We start from the raw sequence: 21,070 nt of genomic DNA, 5'->3' as shown, positions 1-21,070 counted from the left end.
TGCTATTGTATGTGACTCCAAAGACAGCAATGTATCAAGGTTTTATATCATGCATATTTGCTTTTCTGGGGATCTTTTGTGATCTACTGTTAAAGTCCTGCACTGGTTGATATAAAAAAGAGCATATTAATAGGTAAATTTGAACAATGATTTTGTTTTCTGTAAACTGCCTTAGATTAATGTTAGGGATCCTTCTTGTCTGAATTCAATTTCCATCACTGGGAAAACTTTCTCAGATATGGGCAGACCAAATCATAAACAAAGCAGAAAGTGTTAAAATGTGGTTAAGGTTTGTCAGCATTGTAGATACCATTAGAAAATCATTTGATTGCCAAGGAAAACTCAGATGGAGTGATTGCAAATCCTTTATTCTAAAAGTTGATTGATATTAGTATAGTTACAGAAAAGATCATAATGACAAAGTAGGGAATATGCATTAGAATTAATTCTTCATCCCGGAGAGGAGCAACTTGCATTAGAAACTGATAAACTCTTTTTGATTTTCTTCTTTGAAAATAGAGCTTTCATTAGTCAGGACCAGAGTGATTGTGATCTCAGGAACTTAAGAGTGATGCATATTGCTGAATTGCACATATATTTCCAATCCATTGTTTTTTTTACAAAGAACATCATTACAAAAAAAATTAAAAGAATTTTCATAGTTTTTAAAGCTGGGCAACAAAAATTGTTCTTTAATATTTTTATGAGGCAATTTAAAACATCATTTTATTGGATATATGCAAACCCTAGATGATTTGCCCAAAAAAACTAATGTACAGGATCAAATGATATATTAATTTCTGAAACTAATTTAAAAAGAGTGTGTTTTAGATTTACAGCAAATATTTTGTAATTAAAAAAAATCATTAGTGGTGATATTATGTTAAAATTATTCCTATTGATGGAGGCACATTTCCAATGAGAAGTTTAATAGATTTTGTTGGTGCACTGACAGGAAGCCTTACAATATAGGTGGACCATTGGATGTTGACAGCTAGCCTGTTTTATCAACTCATCGCAGTTCCCATACATATCTTTGTATTCACATGAATGGTCTGAAATTAAAACCAACATGGAAATTTTTTTCAGTTTCATTCTCCTCAATACAGGCTATGACTACCCCATCATATAATATAAGATAACCACTTCACCAAGAAAAAAGTTAACAGAAAATTTGGTGTTATAAAGTATAGAATATTCCAACAATGCCTAGAAGGCTACATGCAACTCTCTTCAGTTCCATATGGAGCCTTTGAATCAAATATGTAGCAGATAAATGCCTTTATAAAAGGTATTGATGCTGCTATTAAAGGTAATATATATAACACTTGCACAATTCAAAGAAACACAATTACCTAGAGACATATAGGATTTTGATTTTCTTTCATGTAATATATGGACTAGAAATATATAATTTAACATTTTCTTGTGGGCCATGATCATATACATAAATATTAGCTAATAATATGATTTTGAAAATATCCAGAAACTGATTTGTCACTATGAATCAATTCATGTGATATAAGATTATTATTTTTCATCATAGTCTGATCAAGGTGTAGATATACACTGAACTGAAATATCACTTAGAGTTGTGAGACTCATCCGTTCAAATTAATTATCTATAATTGATTTCAACATTCAGAGCTTATATTGGTCTAATCAGCCATAGTCAGACACATTGTTACTTCACTCTCACAAAGTTATAGCATTTTAGTCTTCTTCAAGAATGAAGGATAACAAACAACCCTTCCAAAATAAAAGTTGAAATTATTTTTGAATTCCTATGATAAATTAATTCCCTTATACTTACTGCACAAATTGTTGCTACAGGAATTTGGGCACTTGGCACATGGTGTCCCTATTTCATAAGGGAAATTTTGTTTAGGAAGAACATTTCCACTAGAATAAAAAAAAATAAGACTGTTAAGTCATTTTTTGATCATATTCTCAAATATTTTCTTTTACAATATGCTGCCACAATAACATTGACTATCAATTTTTTAGCTCTTTAATTAAATTTTCTAAAAAGTTATTTTTAAAGTGACCTGATTTTGGCAATGACTAACAGAATAGAGAAACTTAAGGAACGAGATTGACTTTCATCCTTGCAGGGATTCTGAAAAAGAGAAAATAAAAACTGCCAAAAGAATAAGATACCAGAGACTCCATCTTTTCAATTGGATGGGTTTTGGGGGAGTCAGATAGATTTGCCCACAGGGAAACCAGCCTTACAGTGCCTCCCTCCACCTTGTGGTTGTTGGCAATTTGTTGTTTTAGATATTGGAGAGTGCAAGGATTGGTTATAAAGAAACTATATGCCTTTTTCCCTTTAGCAGTTAAAGTCCCTAGTTCTGAAATTAAGCACAGGATAAATCTCTTTCCTGACTACCAAGGTACATGTATTTATGGATTTGTATCAGATGGTTGGAGTTGACATCTAAATCAATGGAGATACCATTCAAATTGATGTAACTGTAGATATATTTTTGTATTATAGTTATATAAGTTATCCTTCTAAAATTTGTGAAGACAGATCTTATCTGTTCTAAACTTTGTAGCTACTCTTACCATTGAACAATGAGTATTGCACACAATTGGTTTATAGTTCTGGCATCATAAAACATTATGCCATTCTATCTAAAAACTCCCACATGGTAGGGGATGTGGCTGCATGATGTCTAGGTTCTTTTTTTTTTTTTCGTCATAGTTCTCAGGAAGTCCAATAATTTTTAAAATGATCTCTTCTGGATCTATTTTTAAGGTCTTTGTTTCCCAATGAGATATTTCATGTCTTCTATATTTTTTCTTTGTTTTAGTTTCTTGATGTCTCATAAAATCAGTACCTTCCATATGTTCAATTATAATTCTTAAGGAATTATTTTCTTCAGTGAGCTTTTGAACCTAGTTTTTCATTTGACTAATTTTACTTTTGAAGGAGGAGTTTTTTTTCCCCCCCTTTGGTGAATTGTTATATTTTTTTTTCCTGTTTGGCCATTTCTTTTTTAAGGCATTCTTTATATTCTCTAAGTAATCTGCAGTCTCTTCCCATCTACTGACTACTTCCATATTTTCCACAAAAATAACTTTGTGATCTTATCAATTTCCATGATTCCAATGGTCATAACTATCTAAGATTTACTTGTGTAGCCCTAATGTCTCTTCCAATGTCTAGTCTCACATCTCCATGTGTATATTGGTGTCCAGTCATTTCAGTTATGTCTGACTCTTCCTTTCCTTATTTGGGGTTTTCTCAGCAGAGAAGTCGGTGTTTTGCCATTTCCTTCTCCAGCTCATTTTATAGAAGAGGAAATGAAGTGAACAGGGTTAAGTGACTTGGCCAAAGTCATACAAGAAGAAAGTATCTGAGCCCAGCTTTTAACTCAGGAAGATGTCTTCTTGATTGCAGGTCTGGCACTCAATTCAATGCACCACTTAGCTGCCTCTAAGTGTATTTTATATATATATATATATATATATATATATATATATATAATAATATAACATTATTATATTATTATGTCTAATAAACATATCAAACTGTATGTTCCCTTAGACATGTTAAAATCAACATGTCCCAAACTAAAGTCATTATCTTTCCCTCCAATTTTTTTCACTATTCTTAGCTTCCATATATTCTTTTAAATTAATTTAATTTAATCTTATCTTCAATTTTGAATTCTATCCTTTTCTCAGAAGTGTGAGTGCAAGAAATAAAAAAAATTCATTATATATATATGAAATCATGCAAAATAAATTTCAGCATTAGTTAAATTCTGGGAAAAAAATCAAGAAAAAGAAAGAAGAAAAATATGATTTAGTATGTATACTGAGTTTATCAGTTCACTAATTGAGAGTAGTGAACTTTTCATTATATGTCTATGGAATCATGATGGTTCATCTGTGTGTTTATCAGAGTTATGAAGTCAACCAGTCATTCAATAAATATTTATTAGTGCATTGTGACAGTCTCTACCAATAAGCCTACAATCTAAAGGAAAAAAAAATGTACAAATTTATGCAAACCAAGCAACATAAACAGGACAAATAGGAAATAATTAAGAGGAGAATTACTAAAATTAAGAGGGACTGAGGAAGATTATTTGTAGCAAGTATGATTTTTGGTGGAATTCAAAGAAAACCAGGTAGGTCAATAGTGAGACTAGCTGCTAGACAATCCTACTGTAGTAGGATTATCCTACTTAACTCATTATCCCATTCTCCACAATGCTCTTCTAAGCATTTTCATCCTACCTCAAGACTATGTCCAAATCTCCCTCTTCCTTTAATCTTTCAGTTGAAGATTTGATTTCATATTTTATAGGAAAAAATGAGACCATTCACAATACTTCCTCTTTTTTCCTCTTCCTCATCTCTTATCACTTAGGTGCCTTCTACTACTGTCTCCTCCTTTGCCCTTGTCTCACATGATATGGAGATCTTATTTCTTACCAAGGCTAACCTCTTTATTTGATGAAATGATCCCATTTCTGCTTATATTTTCCAACAGATTATGGTGGTTATCATCTCCATTCTTTCACTTTTTGTCTCTCCATCTCTGCTGATTCATTTTCTCCTGCTTACAAAAGTGCTTATGTCTCCCCTATCAGTCATTTATGCATTCAATAAATATTTAGTACTTATTTGTTGGGAATAAGATGTTTGTATGTTTTAGGATTAAGGTATTAGAAGACTGAAAAGGTAAGTAGAGGCTAAATTTTAAAGGACTTTGAATGACAAAGAGATAATTTTGTTTTTGCTCCTGGAAGCAATAGGGAACTGCTGGAAATTATTGAATAGAGAAGTAACATTAGTGGACTTGCATTTTAGGAAAATCACTCTATTTGCTAAAAGGAAAATAGAATGGAATAAAGAGAGATTTGGGGCAGGCAGACTCACCACAGGAAATTACAGTAATCAATGAATGAGATAATGAAGGTCTGCACAAGAATGATAGCTGTGTTGGAAGAGGGGATGTGAGATTACTATTTGAGAGATGTTGCAAAGGTTAAATCTACAGGCTTTGGCAACAAATTGAGTATGAAAGTATGTGAAAAATAGTGAAGAATCCTTGATAACCCTAGTTTGCAAATCTAAGGTATTGTAAAAGGATGATTAGAGAAATTAGGAGGGGGGATAACTGAATATTCCATTAAACCACTAAAGTGATTTTCCTAAAATACAGGTGATCATTTTTCCTCTACCCAAATTTCTGTTCCCCAGAATAATTGTTACTATTGCATCTAGGAATAAATACAAAGTATTCAGTTTGGTGTTCAAAGCCCTTCATAACCTAGTATATCTAACATTGCTAATTGTCTTACACCTTACTCCCCAAAATATAATCTTTTATCCAGTGATACTGGCCTCTTGGCTACTTCATGGCAAAGACACTGTCTTGGCTCTGGGCATTTTTTCCCCTGGCTATCCTCCATACCACAATATGATTCTTCCTTGGCTCCAATTATTGACTTTTCTGACTTTCTTTAAGTCACACCTAAAATCATAACTGTTACAGGAAACCCCTCTTAATTCCAGTGACTATGTTTTGCCTCTTTTTTGTGTGTGTCCACAGCATTGTGTCATAGTGCCTAGTGACGAGGTTTTCAATGTTAGGTGTGGTTAGCAAATGAATGAATAAAAATTATTCCCTGAGTCTGGCAGAAAGAGGCTCTGATAATGGACACCAATTTAGTTCTTTGTTCCTACCTTCTAAAAAGCAATACAGTTAGAAATCCAATTTATGTTAAGAAGGCTAAAATTCCCCTATAAAACAACTTATGGCCCATGGCTTTGCTGCTACCTTCCTTTGGGTCAACCCACCAGGATACTTTGCCTTGTGGTATCTTCCCCCTTCCGCTTCCATTTCCCCCATGCCACTTAGTATCTCCCCCTAACTCCACTATTCTTCCCAACCCCAGTTCTCCTCTTTGTAGTTAACTAACTCATTTAGGGTGCTAAGTCCCTTTCAAGATTTAGCCTGCCAGCTTAGGAGTGCTCCCTTTTTACAGGTAATTGTGAGTTCCACTGAGAAACTTGTCTTTCATGGGCTCTCCCACTCTATTTCATATTTATTACTGCTGGTGTCTTTTGTATCCCTTCATTTTGTCTGTAACTTCTTCCCTAAATAAATCTACCTTCTGCCAAAGAGAATGACCATTGTGAATTCTTCACATGACTGAATGCAAACTTTTGGTGCCTGCCATCATTTGGTCACAAAACCTGGCACCTATTTGTTGCTTAATAAATGTTTATTGATTGATTGGTTGATTGACTTATTTGGTTATATGTATTTTCCTCTCATTTATTACAGTCTAGTAGAGTTTTCTGAACAGATTCAAGAATTTCATACACTGTTGTTAAGTTATTCTTTTCTACATCCACTGTTTTTACTTACGCAGGGCAGTAATGGCAAACAAAAAAGTACTTGAAAAAACTGTTAGGACACTTAGCAACTCCACATGCAACTTGATGAGAATTATGCCACATCACCTAGAACATAAAAAGAAAATTACATGAGAATATTTCTAAAAGTATGAACTCTCCTATGCCAAACAATACTTCCAAATGTTTCAAGAATCCATAATTTCTCTTCCCCTCCCCCCCACCTTTTTGGGAGTGATAGGTGAATTTGAGTAGAGGCAATGACTTCTCCTGACATAAATAACTACTTCTTTACTTCATAGATTGCTTCACTTCTGTCAGGGGATAAAAACAAAATGAAGCAAGACAAAAACAAAAAAATCCATCAACTATAGATCATCCTTCCGGTGAGTCTTTCAACACAAAGTAAAAATGGTCCCTAGACAACAGATTGTCATAGGGCCTGAAAAAGAAAATAACAAGCTCATATTTTTCTACAGTGGATCCCTAAAAACAATCTCATAGATGGAAAGCCTGTACAGCTAATATGCAAAAATATTCTTGTATATCCATAACATACTATTAATCACTTGGATGAGTCCCTACTGTGAAACAGAACTCTATTGAGGAGTTACTCTCTCAACCTGCCACTGGAGTTTGAACCCACAGGATGGTAAACATTTCAAATTTAAATTATTCTCTGGTTCTACACTCTTAAAACTATAGCTTGTGAGTCCATAGATATGATTACCTGTCACAATCAAGCAATAGACACAATTAATGCAAAACAAAGGCATTTATTGAGAAAAAGAGTTATGTCTATAAAGCATTAACTCATAAATGGGAGATATACTTTCCCACAAGTATACATAGTGTGGACAGAAAGAATAGGTAAACACATGAGAATGCCTATATTTATGAAATGCACATGACCAAGCCAATTCACATTTCCAACACTACTTTCCCATAGTTTACCTCCTAACAGACTGATATTTCTTTCTCACTCTCCATTGTAAATCCATCGTCTATACCATACTCTATAATTGTAGGTGTATGCCACAGTTCTGTCTTAGGTTCTCTCACTCTTTTTTTATTCTTATGCACTCTTTTTGTTAATAATATTAGATCACAAAGATTAACTACCACTTCCATGCAGATGATTCTTAGATCTATATATCTGGCCAGGTTTTCTTCTAAGTTTTAGTCCTATTTCAGTTCAAAGCCTCAGACAAACTGATCCCTAGAAAAAACCTTAGCTTTTAAAAATATATATGCTTTATTTTTCCCAGTTACATATAAAATTTTTTACAGTGCTTTTAAAACTTTAAATTACAGATTTTCTCCCTTCCTCCCTCCCTACCCCAATGAGAAGTTACATGTGAAATTCTGTAAAACATTTTTTATAAAAAGCCATATTGTGAAAGAAAACATAGAACTCCTCACCCCAAAAAAATCCCAAGAAAAATAAAATTTTAAAAAAATTTATTCAATCTATATTCACATATAATCAGTTCTTTCTCTGCACACACATAGCATTTTTCATAATAAATCCTTCAGAGAAGTCCTGTATCATTGTACTGCTAAGAATAACAGAATCATTCACAGCCAATCATATAACAATAACATTGTTATTACTTTGTATACAGTATATTTCACTTTGCATGAGGTAATTTTTCCAGTTTTCCACTTTTTTTCTGAGAGCATATCTATCTACAATTATTTTATTGCATTTTTGTGATTATTATAAATTAAATTTCTCTTTCTATTTTTTTTTTCTTGTTAGGTGTTGTTGATACTATATAGACATGCTATGATTTGTATGGACTTATTTTGCATCTTACAACTTTTCTAAAGTTATTGGTTGTTTTGACTAGTTTTTGATTTGACTTTCCAGGGTTCTTTAATTATACTAATATATCATCTTTTAAAAATAAGTGATAGATTTGCTTCTTCATTGGTTGTACTTATTCTTTGAATTTTTTCTAGTAAATTCTATATTTAATATTTCTATCATAATATTATATAATAATGATGGTAATAGTAATCTTTTCTTCACCTTTGCTCTTTTTGGAAAGACTTCAAGTTTATTCCCATTACAGCTAATACTTATTCTTGATTTTAGATACATATTACTTATTATTTTAGTAAAGGCTCCATTTATTCTTTTATTGCTAGTTTTTAGTAATGGGGGCTATATTTTGTCAAAAGCTATATTTGCATCTATTAATGTAATCATATGAATTTTGTTGTTTTTATTATTAATATAGTCAATCATGCTAATAGTTTTCCTTACATTAAACTAGGTCCTGCATTTCTGTTATGAATCCAGCCTGGTCACAATAAATGAGAATGATAATAAACTAATGTACTCTTCTTAGTATTTTATTTTCAATTTTCATTATTTTATAATATTGGTCTATAATTTTCTTTCTCTCTGTTCTCCTTGATTTAGGTATCAAATAATGTTGATTACATAAATAGTATTAGAATTAAATGTTCTTTAAAGGTTTGATAGAATTTGCATGAAAATTCATGTCTCTCCCTCACCTCCCATCTTTTACTTATTTATGATTTTTCATATTTCTTTTTTCTAAGATAGACTTACTTATTTCCTTTTCTGTTGATCTGAACAATTTATGCTTTTGGAAATATTCTTCTATTTCATTTAGATTGTCAGTTTTATTGGCACATAGTTGGAAAAATTAACTTCTAATAACTGCTCTAATTTCATTGTCATTGTCCATTTGCCATTTTCACTTTTGATATTTATCATTTTCTTCTTTCTTTTATTTTAATAAAAGTAACCAATTATATTATCTTTCCCCTATAAAATCAAGTTTTAGTTTTATTTATTAGTTCATTTTTATCCATTTTATTAATCTCTATTTTGATTTTCAGGAGTCCCATTTTAGTCTTTTATTTGGAATTTTCAATTTGTTGTTTTTTTTCTAGTTTCCTTTAGTTGTTCACCAGTTTATTGATTTGCTCTACCTCTCTTTTATCGATGTAATGTTTGAGTCATATAAATTTTCCCCTAAATACTGCTTTGACTTTAATCCCACAAATCTTGATATATTTCCTTGTTGTTGTGAATAACTTTAATGGAATTATTGTTTCTATGATTTATTCTTTGATTAACTCATTCTTTAGGATTATGTTGTTTCCAATTAATTTTTTAACCTATGCTCCCCAGGCATTTTATGAAACCAATGCTGTGCAACATTAAAATAGTCACTTTTTTCTTTTAGCCAATCAATGGTTATCTGTTTTCTAAATCTATCAATTTTTATCTGACCATTTTGTTGACTGATCTTTTATTGCAATTTGATTTCCAAAGGATGAATTTAATATTTGTACTTTTCTATATTTGTTTACAAGTTTTATTATGCACAAATATATGTTTTTTTTTTTGGTTAAAGTGTCATGCATAAATGAGCAATAAGTATACTTGTTTCATTTTCATTTGATATTCTCCAAAAATTATACATTTTTTTGCTGAAATTCTAAACATCTTAATTCTTTTTCTTTTATTATATGGTTAAATTCATCTAGGTTTGAGAAAGATAAATCGAAGTTCCCAAGTTGTCTAATTTTACTGTCTATTTCCTCCTATAGTTCATTCCATTTTTCCTTCATGAATTTCATTGCTATTCCATTTGTTACATATATTTTCAGTACTGATATTAATTAATTGTCTGTTACTTTTTAGAAAATATAATTTAGGTCTATTTTTTACTTTAGCGTTGTTTGAAATTATTGTTACCTCCCATTATTTTTTTTAAACTTTGGCTGAAGCATAACTTTTACTTTTGAATGTTATTTTAACTCTGTATGTGTCTTATTTAAGCCAAGTGTACCTCTTATAAACAATATTCTAAACCATTCTGCTATCATTTCATTTTTAGGGGGTCAGTTCCTCTTATATTCACAGTTATGACTGCTAATCATATGTTTCTCTCCATCCTATTATCTTCCATTTATCCTTCTCTTTTTATCCTCTGTCCCTTCTCAAAAGTCTGATTCTATCTTACCACAGCCTCCCTTAATATATTCTGCTTTTTATCCTCCTTCTGTCTATCTACTTCCTATGAAATTAAAATCTCTGTCTCTCTCCCTGACTCTGGATCAGTTCAGATGAGAGTGAAGTTGCCCATTTCCCCTTCATTATATAAAGTCTTCCTTGTATTCCTGTGTTTTATGAAATAATTTTCCTGTACCTTCCCTTCTTTTTTTGCCCAGGGCATACCTCTTTTGAGGTATTTTCTTATTATTTTGAGATCAGCCCCCAAATAATTGACTTACATGTGCTCTCTGTACAAGTAGATTCCTTCTATCATTTGCCCCAATGATGATGAAGTTCTTAGAGGTTATATGTATTCTCTTTCTATGTAGGAATGTCAGCTATTTAATCTTTGGAAAACCCTTATGATTTCTCATTCAGATTTTTCTTTTTTATGCTTCTCTTGAATTTTGGATTTGAATGTCACCTTTGGTCTATTCATTAAAGATGTTTGAAGACCCTCTATTTCACTAAGTGCCTTTGTCCTCCACTCCTCTGGAAAGATTATTCTAATGTTTGCTGGATAGATTAGTTTTGGTTGTAATCTTTGCTTCTTTGCTTTCTAGAATATCATATTCCAAGTCTTTCATCCTTTATCATGGTCACTACTAAATTTTGTGCAATCCTGACGATGACTCCACAACATTTCAATTATTTCTTTCTAACCTACTTAAAATATTTTGTTCTGGACCTAGGAAATCTGAGTTTTGACTATAATATTTCTAGGAGTTTTCTTTCTATAGTTTTTTTTTTTTTTAAGGAAATGATTGATGGAGTCTTTCAATTTCTAGTTTGCCCTCTGGTTCTAAGATATCTGGAAAACTTTTTATAATTTCTAGAATTTTATATTTAGGCTTTTTTTAAAATGATGGGTTTTGTGTTGTCCAACAATTCTTGTTATCTTTCATTAATATATTTTCATTTCCCCCCAAAAAAAATTGACTTTGTTTTATTTTTTTCTTGGTTTCTCATAAAATTGTCAACTTTCATTGGACAATTCTACTTTTTAAAGAACATTTTTTTTTCCAGTGGGAATTTCTATCATTTTAACCATTTGTCTAATTCTTATTTTTAAGAAATTATTTTCTTCATCATTTTTCTGTATCTTTTAAAATTAATTAATTAATTTTCTTTTTTATAATTTTTAAAATATTATTCCCATTTCTTTTCTCACTTTTCCTTCTACTATTCTTGTTCTATTTTAAAATCTTTTTTTAAAATTTTTGATCTCTTCTAGGAATTTTTGTGCAATTTCCAAGCTGCATTTTGGGGGGGAAGGTTGAGTTATAGATATTTTCAAGACACTTTCCTGTTCCAAGTTTGTGCTTTGAGGTCTTTGTTATCATTTCTTATTGTTGTTTAGTCATTTTTATCTGTCTCTTACTCTTTGCGATTCCATTTAGGGTTTTCTTGGCAGAGATACTGAATTGTTTTACCATTTCCTTATTCAGCTTATTTAACAGATGAGGAACTGAGGCAAATAGGGTTAAGTGACTTGTCAAAGATCACATAACTAGTTGTTGTTTGAGGTCAGATTTGAACTCAGGAAGATGAGTCTTCCTCACTCCAGGCCTGGAGCATTATTGACTTCTCTACAAAGCTGTTCTTATTATGTCCCCATAGAATCTTTTTATGGTCAAATACTATTTTTGGTTATAATTGTTCTAGCCTATTTTTGACTGTGGACTTTATTTGAATATTATTTTTATTTGGACTTGACTTTAGGTTGGGTCCTATTCTTTTCAGGGTGGGGGAATATTTGGCCTGAGCTTCTGACTTTTATATTCTTTTGATGCTTTTACAACTCACTGAGAGGCTGCAAATTTTCAGTGCTTCCAAAGTGCTATAATCTAGGGAAAGGTCTTCAAACTCTTGAGCTATACTCCTTACCCATGTAGGGGCAATTCACTCACAATCATATCCATTCCCCTTTTTGTCCTGGAACTGCCAACTGGAAATAAGTAATGGACCATCAGAGCTGCCAGATGGTATCTGTTTCTGCTGTAAGTGCTAGTATAAGTTTTCTCAGGGATCTTGATCTCACCAAGTATTAAGTCACCTTATTGTCCTCTAGTATAGGTTTGCTCTCTGATGCAGACACTACCTCCACAACTGTGTTGCCATTACCATTAGTACTACTTCTGCCTTTCAGTGCACTCCTAGGCAAGCCTTCAGGACTGCAGACTATTCTCTTTGTTTTCCTTCACTTCCCTCAACTGGAATAATGACTCACTGTGACTCTAAATTGATTTTCTACACAGAATTTAATTTTATGCACTTTTTTTTCTTATGGAAAGGGTATATTGAGATAATTGGCAAAATGCTGGTTTCATTCTTCCATCTTAATTCTATCCCTTATGCCTCATTTTTAAAGGGCCATTAAGAAAATGTTCTGGTGATTTATTGGTGGTGTTCATTGTTTGTTCATTTCTTTTTCATTCTTTTCTTTTCTTTTTGGTTCTGAATTTGATCAATTCTGATTCCATTAATTTTTATCTAAGAATTTCTTATATCTTATAAAAAATCCTTTGCCCTCTTGCCCTACTATTGCTCTTATTTCATGAAACTTTAATTCTGCTTTGCTATCTTATCTCCTCTTCCATAGAACTCCTCAAAAAGCTTTTCTGTGTATACTTGAAGTCTGTTAAATGTCACTAAAAAGTCACAAAGTTATACTGATTGAAGTAATAAATACAGCAAAACTGTGATTCAAGTTCATCTAGCTCTCCATTGCTTCTAAGTGCTCCTCCAAGTTTTTCATGATTGACTCTCACATTCCACAGAGTAAGTGCTCTAAATCTTCTTTTCTGTATTCAAGCTGTCAATATCACCCCTTGCCTTTATTCAGACCTTGACTCTTACGTAAAAAAAAAAAAAAAAAAGCACTAGACATTCATTACTAATCTCTCCATCCCCACCACAGACTACAACTCGCACCCTAACTCAAGACACATCACTAATTTTCTCATCGTTTACTCCATCTCATATTCAACTATATATACATATATAATTTCATCTTCTTCCATATCTTCAGATATTTTGCCATTTTAGTCATTTTATCACTTTATATCTCTTTCAACTGCATTTTGACTTTATTCACAGAAAAATGCTTAGTATTCCTTCCATCCTTAAAGAATATTCCTTTGATAAATTCATTGCTCTCAAGTCATTATTCCAAATCTCTTATTCCTTTCATAACCAAAGCAAAAAAATAAAGAGAAAGAAAAAAAGAGAAAAAAACCAACATCTTTGCTGTCATCTACTCATCTTCCACTCAGTGTGGCATCCTTTGAAATAAGATTTCCAGTAGATTAACAGATCTATACTGAAAGTGATCTTAAAACAAATCTAGTTTAATCCACTAATTTTTACAAGTAAAGAAATTAATACCTAGAGAGGTTAATTAGTTCAGCGAGAATTGAGATTCAAACTTTAAATCTCATTAACTACAAGTTGGGATTTTTTCCACTGCACCATTGTAGCCTACTGGAAATAATCAATCTTCAGAATTATTTCTGTTCCTCACCTGAGTATAATGTCCAACTGCTTTACCTGAAGTGGATCCTCTTCCAAACTTAAAATCTGAAACCTCATCATACCATGATTGGACAACATTTGACCATGTCGTGGGAGCAGTTGACATGTAGAGATTTTCACCACACACGGACCCTAAGAAGAAAATGAACCATTCATGAAAGGATAATATTTGTAACCACAGTTTGAATAGCTTTTCAGAAATCTATGTATCTATCTGTCCTATATCTATGAGTCAATATGATCTTGAGAAATAGAAATTTTAATTGTTATTCTAAAGAGACAATTTATTTTAAGTTGTAGGCTTAAAAAGAATAGACAGAAATTGGATGATGAGATTGATATTTTGAATGAAATATTTTGATTTTATAATGATGAGAAATATGAAAGGATTCTGGGGAAAAAGATTTTCAGAAAACTGAAAAGTAGGATTATGTTGTCAGAAAACAATACTAATAATGATAGATAGAAGTGATTTTTCTCACAATGAAGACTTTGTAAATATGTTTTTTTTTTAATACATTGCTAAAAGTGTAGTCAGTATCATTGATGTTTATTCAAACCTAAGTGATTGGACGCTAGATTGACTTTGTTATAATTTGTCTCCGTCTCTTTGTCTCTAACAAACACACATATGAACATACATAATTTTATATATGTATGCTGAATATATGATATATGCATATATTATATGAACTGCATTTGTGTTATATAGTCATTTATGAGACAATTTACCTCATTCTCAAATAAAATATCATCATCTACATCTTCTCAAACCTTATTACTTCCAGTGCCTTTAATCTGTTAATTATTTCCTATCTATCTTGTATATAGCTTGCTTTGTATGTATTTGTTTAGATTGTAAGCTCACTGAGGGTAGGGTTGTCTTTTGCTTCTTCTTTTTTTAGTATCCCCAACACTTACAGTAGTGCCTGGCACATAGCAGACATTTAATAAATATTTATTTATTAATTGATATCTATATATCTATATTGAAATTCTTGTGGATGATGGCTATGATTTGGGACGAATTAGGAACTGAGTTTGCTCCTAAATTCACTGAGAAAGTTAGCTACTCATTGTTTTTCTTAAATTTTTTTTTTGGTCTCATTTATTCTGCTGTTCTTTAGCACAATATGCTAATAGACATTCAGTTAGATATAACTGCTGAAGTTTGTACATAGGAATAAATCAATTAATTCTCAAGGGAAAAGTAGGAAAAATCATGAGATATAATTTATGTTACTAGTTTAATAACTAATCAGAAGAAGTGATGAATTATCATGAGAAAGGAGACGAACATGAGTGTCATGATATCAATGTAACTAAATTATCTATGTTATTCTTTTACTTTTTCCATTCAGTGTAAAACCATTATATTTTGGGCATGTAAAATGTAATCATAAATAATAATGGTCTCAAACACTGAACCTTTCTTCAATAACAAGAAACCAATTCATTTATTTTTAAACCTTTATTATTTGTATTTATTATTGTATAATTTCCAAAGAGATATATTTGTTCTGTTTCCCCATATAGACTGTCAGTTGTTTAAGATTAAGGGCCTTGTTTTGTATATTTCCTGTAGTACCTAGCACAGTGTTGGGCAGAAATATTTATGGGTTGGTTAAATAGTATTTTAGAAAGATAGGAATAGGAATTAGACTGTGATTTCTTTATTATAGGAATAACAATTGATATCAGGACTTAATTGCAAATTGTATTTACTTTTTGTTTGGAGTAGTAATGGATATAACTACTCAGTATATATCAGAAGCAAAACATGAATCCTGACTCTGGGGTAATCTTTCTCTCTGCCTCTCTCCACTATGCCACACTGTCTCTATTTAAGACAAAATAGTCATTTTTAAAATCATGAACATCAAAAAAATACACCTTTCCAGAGCCTAGAACTATGCATTGCACACAGTGTTTTCAGTAAATATATACTTATTTTCTATAATTTCAGAGTTTATTCATTACTGGATTATTTACATCTGCTTAAATGTATTTTCCAAAGAAGAAAATAGATGTGTGTGAAAACACTTGAGGGTATTCAGGTTATCTCATAGCTTGAATATGATCTTTTTTTATTAAATGGGGAAATATACTAGTTACTACATGATAATAATAAAAAGAATAAAAAGAACTAAAGAAATACATTTACATTCATGATACTTTCAGTGATGAATTGGGTTCAAGAAATGATATTAAAAAGCCATTGATGGCATATATGACTAGAAACAGATTTTATAGTAGCAATGAGATAGACTAGATAAAAAGCCCAAATGCATTGATGGTATTTAGCTATTAAAAGAACCAAATAAAGTTCCTCCAGTACATTGAATGTGTCATCTATTGAGTATATACAGAGACACATAGAGACAAGGCCAAGATGGCCAAGTTGCAGAAACTTGTGTGATAAGAGACCTAGAAAATATAGATCATGATGGAGAACTGAGGAGGACCAAATCTCTAAGGAAATCTAAAAAACAATGTCCACTGAATCACTTTTTTTTAGTCCATTTCAGTGTAGAGAATTCTGTAGACAATGGGAAAAGTGATAAGTGTAGAGTACTCTAGACCTAGAATATAACTGGAATTAAGGGAAAGGAGGGAAATACGTTAAGGAAAAAGGACCAAGAAAGTTAGAGAAAAGTGTCTTACATAATCAGGACCTGCAAGTAGACACATATACAAACAAAAGGGGGATGAGGAAGTGGTAAGGACATGCCTAAGTGAAGGGGCAGGTTAATTCTTCTAGAGCCTCCACAGCTGTGGATCATAACATCTGAAGGAGTTGCAATGCAGCTTTTACTGACACAGGCGTTGCTTATGGACTGGGCTTGAAATAAATTGGAGGCAGAGGGAAGAGGAGAGAGGTCAGACAAGGCAATTGCCTCTCAGTGGAGAGGTCAGAGAACAGCAACTGCCTCTCAGTCTCCTTGTATTATTATCATCCTCTCACATGAAGAGATCCATTCTACAGTTCTGAGATAGACCTCCAACAGCCACTGGCAAGTGGCTCCTGTATCACAACAAGGAAAGTGACTGACACTTGAACCTTACCATCATCTGAAATGATCAAAAGAGAGAAGTAAACACAAATATTTGGGTAAAATACATATTGCTCAACAGAAATATAAGAGGGAAAGAAAAAGGAGAAAATGAAATAGGGGAGAGCTAACTTCAGGCATAAAATAATCCTGGTAAATTGTGGGAATGTGAGGGGATGCCTTTTAGCTGGAGAAATACTGAAAAAATTATGGTATATAAAATATTGAAATATAAAGCTAGTATAAGAAAGATGAAGAACATGTTTGTAAAGAAGCTTAGGAAGACATATATGATGCAGAGGGGAGTGAACAGCAGCAGATGGAGGATTTATACAAATAAAATAACATAGCAAAGACAAACAAATTTGAGAGAAACAAAAATTTTAACCAGTATAACGACCAACAGCAATTTCAGAAGAATGAAGAATAATTCAAAAGACTAATAATAATGACCAACAGCAATTTCAGAGCAGAGAATGAGATAATGTAAGTATCCATCCATATACATACATACAAACACACACATATAAAATTTGTTTTGCTTAACTATACCCATTTTAACAAAGCCTTTATTTTTTTTTCTTCTCAGTAGGGGGGAGGTAGAGTTTTACTATTTACATGTGCACACATATGTATCCATCTATATATAATATATATGTATATATGTATCCATCTGTATATGCATGCATATATGTGTGTATATATAAGATACATGTGTATATAATATACATGTATATAATATACCTGTGTATATTATACACACACACACACACACCTACATTAGATTTAAAGCTGCAAAAAACCTTGGAGAAGACCAAATCTGCCTATTTTTAGAGATGAAGACACTGAAACCAAATAAACTTGATAATTGACTTGATTAACACAAGGAAGGTAACTATTTAAACTGGGTTTAAAACTGTATCCTCCGATGAAAAAGCCAGAATAGTACAATATATGGGGATAAATAGATATGATGTTCAGGGAGGAGGCTTCCACAGCAGTGAGGTCACAAATGTTTCAAAGTGTCACATCATAATAAATTCAGTCACCAATTCATAAATTGCCCCTTTATTATTATTATTTTTTACTTACCAATTGTTCTGTTATTTCTTTGACTATGTTCAAAAGAACATGTATCTGCCCAGATCTGAGCTGTTTTTTGTGCTTCTTGGAACCATTCCTAAAATAAAAAGAAAAATGTATATACATCTTGATTGAAAATCTAATCCAAACTTTTATTAAAGCACTTCAAACATTTATCAATTATCTGTATAATGAGAAAAATTGTTTTATTCAACACTCATGTAAGTACACAAAAAATTAAATTAGTCATTATATCTGTCATTGTGGAGATTATAGTTTACTGAAGGGAAAAATACAAAAAAGGCATAACAATAATATATTATTTGCTCAATAATTATTCTTGTAGTGATCAAATATTCAATAACAATGACATAATTTGTGACATTTTGCTATTTACAAGAAATTTTCTTCATAGTAATCTCATGAATCAAAAGTAAATTTTATTTTTTCTTAAAAATATTTCTGAGAGCCTAATAGAATTTTTAAAATTTATATAGCTAGAAAATATTAGAAGTAAGATTCAAATTTACCTCTCTAACAAAACACAGATAAGTTATAATTATAGAATGAAAAGACAGTGTGGCACAAGAAAACTTTTGTCTCCACTATTTATATATGTTACTATGGAGAATCACTTAATTTCTTTGATTTCTAGGCTATTTTCTAAGAGGGAAAGAAAAAAAATAGGCATTGACACTGAACTAAAGTATTAATGAGTATTATTTCATTTGAGATAACAAAATAGAGAGGTAGGGATTATTATTCTCCCCATTTTATACTTGAAGAAATTGAGAAAAAAAGAGCTTGTGATTTATAAATTACTAGCATACAGTCTCATAGCTGGTAAGTGTACGAGACTAACTTTGAACTCAGGTCTAATTGATTCTAGTTCCAGATCTTCAACCACTCTACAGTATAGTTGCATCTAACATTTTCTATTAAATGATAGCTTCATTGCTATTAGCCTCATCATCAATAAAATCATAGACATTTTAAGATTAAAAAAAATGTCATTGACCTATCAAAAGTTAGGCATTCACTGACTTTTTTTTTTCTTTCATTGTAACAGGTTACACTGAGTCATCCCCATTATCTTACTCATCACCAATGACCTATGTTCGGAAAATACTTAGCTATTAGGACTTATGACTAAGGAGCAATAATGTTTCTTGACAGGAGAAAATATGTGTATGAAGCACCATAAAACAAAAACACTGTATCAGTCCTGAGGACTAACTTCTAGTTCCATCTCAGTCCCTTGCTCATTGTTTAATATTAATTCCTAGTCTCTCTTAGACTTCTTTTGTTGGTACTAAGAGAAACAGAATGGTTGATTGAAGACAAATATAGCAGGGTTTAATGATTAACTATCTTCCTCACTCCTTAGCTTTTCTGTAGTCAATTCAGATTCTTGCTTTTCAGTGACATGAGGTACTCATAGCATGCTAAGAAGAAGCCTGAGTGTGCTTGGCATAACACCCTGTGTCAACTTTATTTCAATACATTTTTAATTTTTAAATTTTATTGAGTTGAGGTTTAGAAGACTTTGAGTTTTGTAACTAGTACTTGCATGTTCTGAGGCAGATTATATAGCCTTTCAAAAACTTTTCTCCTTTTCTATTTAGTGGGTAGGGGAGAAAAGGTTAATAATTCCTGTTTTGTCTATCTCAGAGGATTCTAAGAATAACTTGAAAGCCTCTTGGAAAACTAAAAACTACCATATAAATGACACTCCTGTCATGATTCCACTTTTTCCTAGCAACTTCCTTTTTGGGCTACCCAAAGAATTTGGATTTTTATCATGTATTTGTGATATATTCTATTGCAGTTATTTGTGTTTATGTTGTCCTCCTCCTAGAGCCTAAGCTTCAAAAGAGAAAGGATTGCATTTTCTTTCAACTTTGTATTGCTCCTAGGCTTTGTAGCACAACATATTTTTAATATTTATGTTGGAATGACATAGAAGAACTGCCATTATATAATTATGAATTATACAATAAAATTATAAATATATAATTATTGCTGATAAATATAATTAAATTTTAACTAAGACATCATCATTATATCCTGATCCATATTCTATTCCTCTGATGGTGAATTGAAACTTACCATCTTTAGCATATTGGAGGCAGGTGGGGAGGCTTGTGCTCTCAGGGCATTGTGCTTGTCTACTATTTCCTGTTGGTTTTTTTCATCTTCAGTTGATAAAGATTCAAAGTCTACACTCTATGTATGAAGAAAAAAAATAAGAGAGGTATTTTACCAAGATGAATTCTTAAACCTGAATATCCTTTCCAGTCCAATTCATCGAAATATTTTAAGAAATTATTAATTTATTATGTCATTAACTCATAGGATATTTCTTTTATTTTTCATTGTAGAAAACTTGTAAAATAGGAAAATACTATTTAAACCTCCTGTTATTAACTCCAAGTCAGGATAGGATAAACAGATTAAAAAGAGAATCATACCATCCTAGACCTAGAAGAAATATCCTTAATTTATGTAAACAACTCCTAAGCCACAGATAGTCCTAGATGAAATAAATTCAAAAAGATAAATATCTACTATATTCTTAACATCTTAACATTTTTCACCACATGAATTCTTCACTGGAATGTTTTAGATAAGACATTCCACTATTTCTGCTTAATAGTATGCATGCTTAGCCTGTACTACAACTTATTTTCAATATATAGTTCTATCAAGTTCAAAGGCAGAGATTAAGTAGCAAATACAAAATAACTACTATGAATTTATTGAAAGAAGCAATATGTGGTAATGGAAGGAGAACTTCCCTCATGGGAAAGGATTATGAGGATTCAAGCCTTGCTTCTAACATTTACTTGCTTCATGATCTTGGCCAATTCATCTATACTCTAATTTATTTATTAAACTCTAAAGACTAAGGTGTTCACCTGAAACAGTAAATGGAGTTTCCTCACAGTTGTTTCCATTTCAAATGGATTCATAG

At 31.6% G+C, this 21,070-nt stretch overlaps 1 protein-coding gene across 1 annotated transcript in view; it reads right to left on the bottom strand.

Annotated features, from left to right (window-relative positions):
- Positions 1-351: 351 nt before the first annotated feature.
- The window catches only part of LOC100924579 (cysteine-rich secretory protein 3), a 37,632-nt gene continuing 16,913 nt past the window's right edge, over positions 352-21,070 (bottom strand). The window contains exons 3-8 of the mRNA XM_031964734.1: positions 20,206-20,322; positions 18,106-18,193; positions 13,950-14,092; positions 6,398-6,492; positions 1,814-1,902; positions 352-1,055 (exon numbers count right to left, since the gene is read on the bottom strand). Coding sequence (XP_031820594.1) covers positions 928-1,055; positions 1,814-1,902; positions 6,398-6,492; positions 13,950-14,092; positions 18,106-18,193; positions 20,206-20,322 — 660 coding nt within the window. The 3' untranslated portion in view covers positions 352-927. The remainder of the gene's footprint in view (positions 1,056-1,813; positions 1,903-6,397; positions 6,493-13,949; positions 14,093-18,105; positions 18,194-20,205; positions 20,323-21,070) is intronic.

Source organism: Sarcophilus harrisii, chromosome 4 (genome assembly GCF_902635505.1).
Source record: "Sarcophilus harrisii chromosome 4, mSarHar1.11, whole genome shotgun sequence".
Taxonomy (NCBI): Eukaryota; Metazoa; Chordata; class Mammalia; order Dasyuromorphia; family Dasyuridae; genus Sarcophilus; species Sarcophilus harrisii.
Note: the sequence above shows the minus strand (reverse complement) of the source record. Positions and strands in the feature narration are given on the sequence as shown.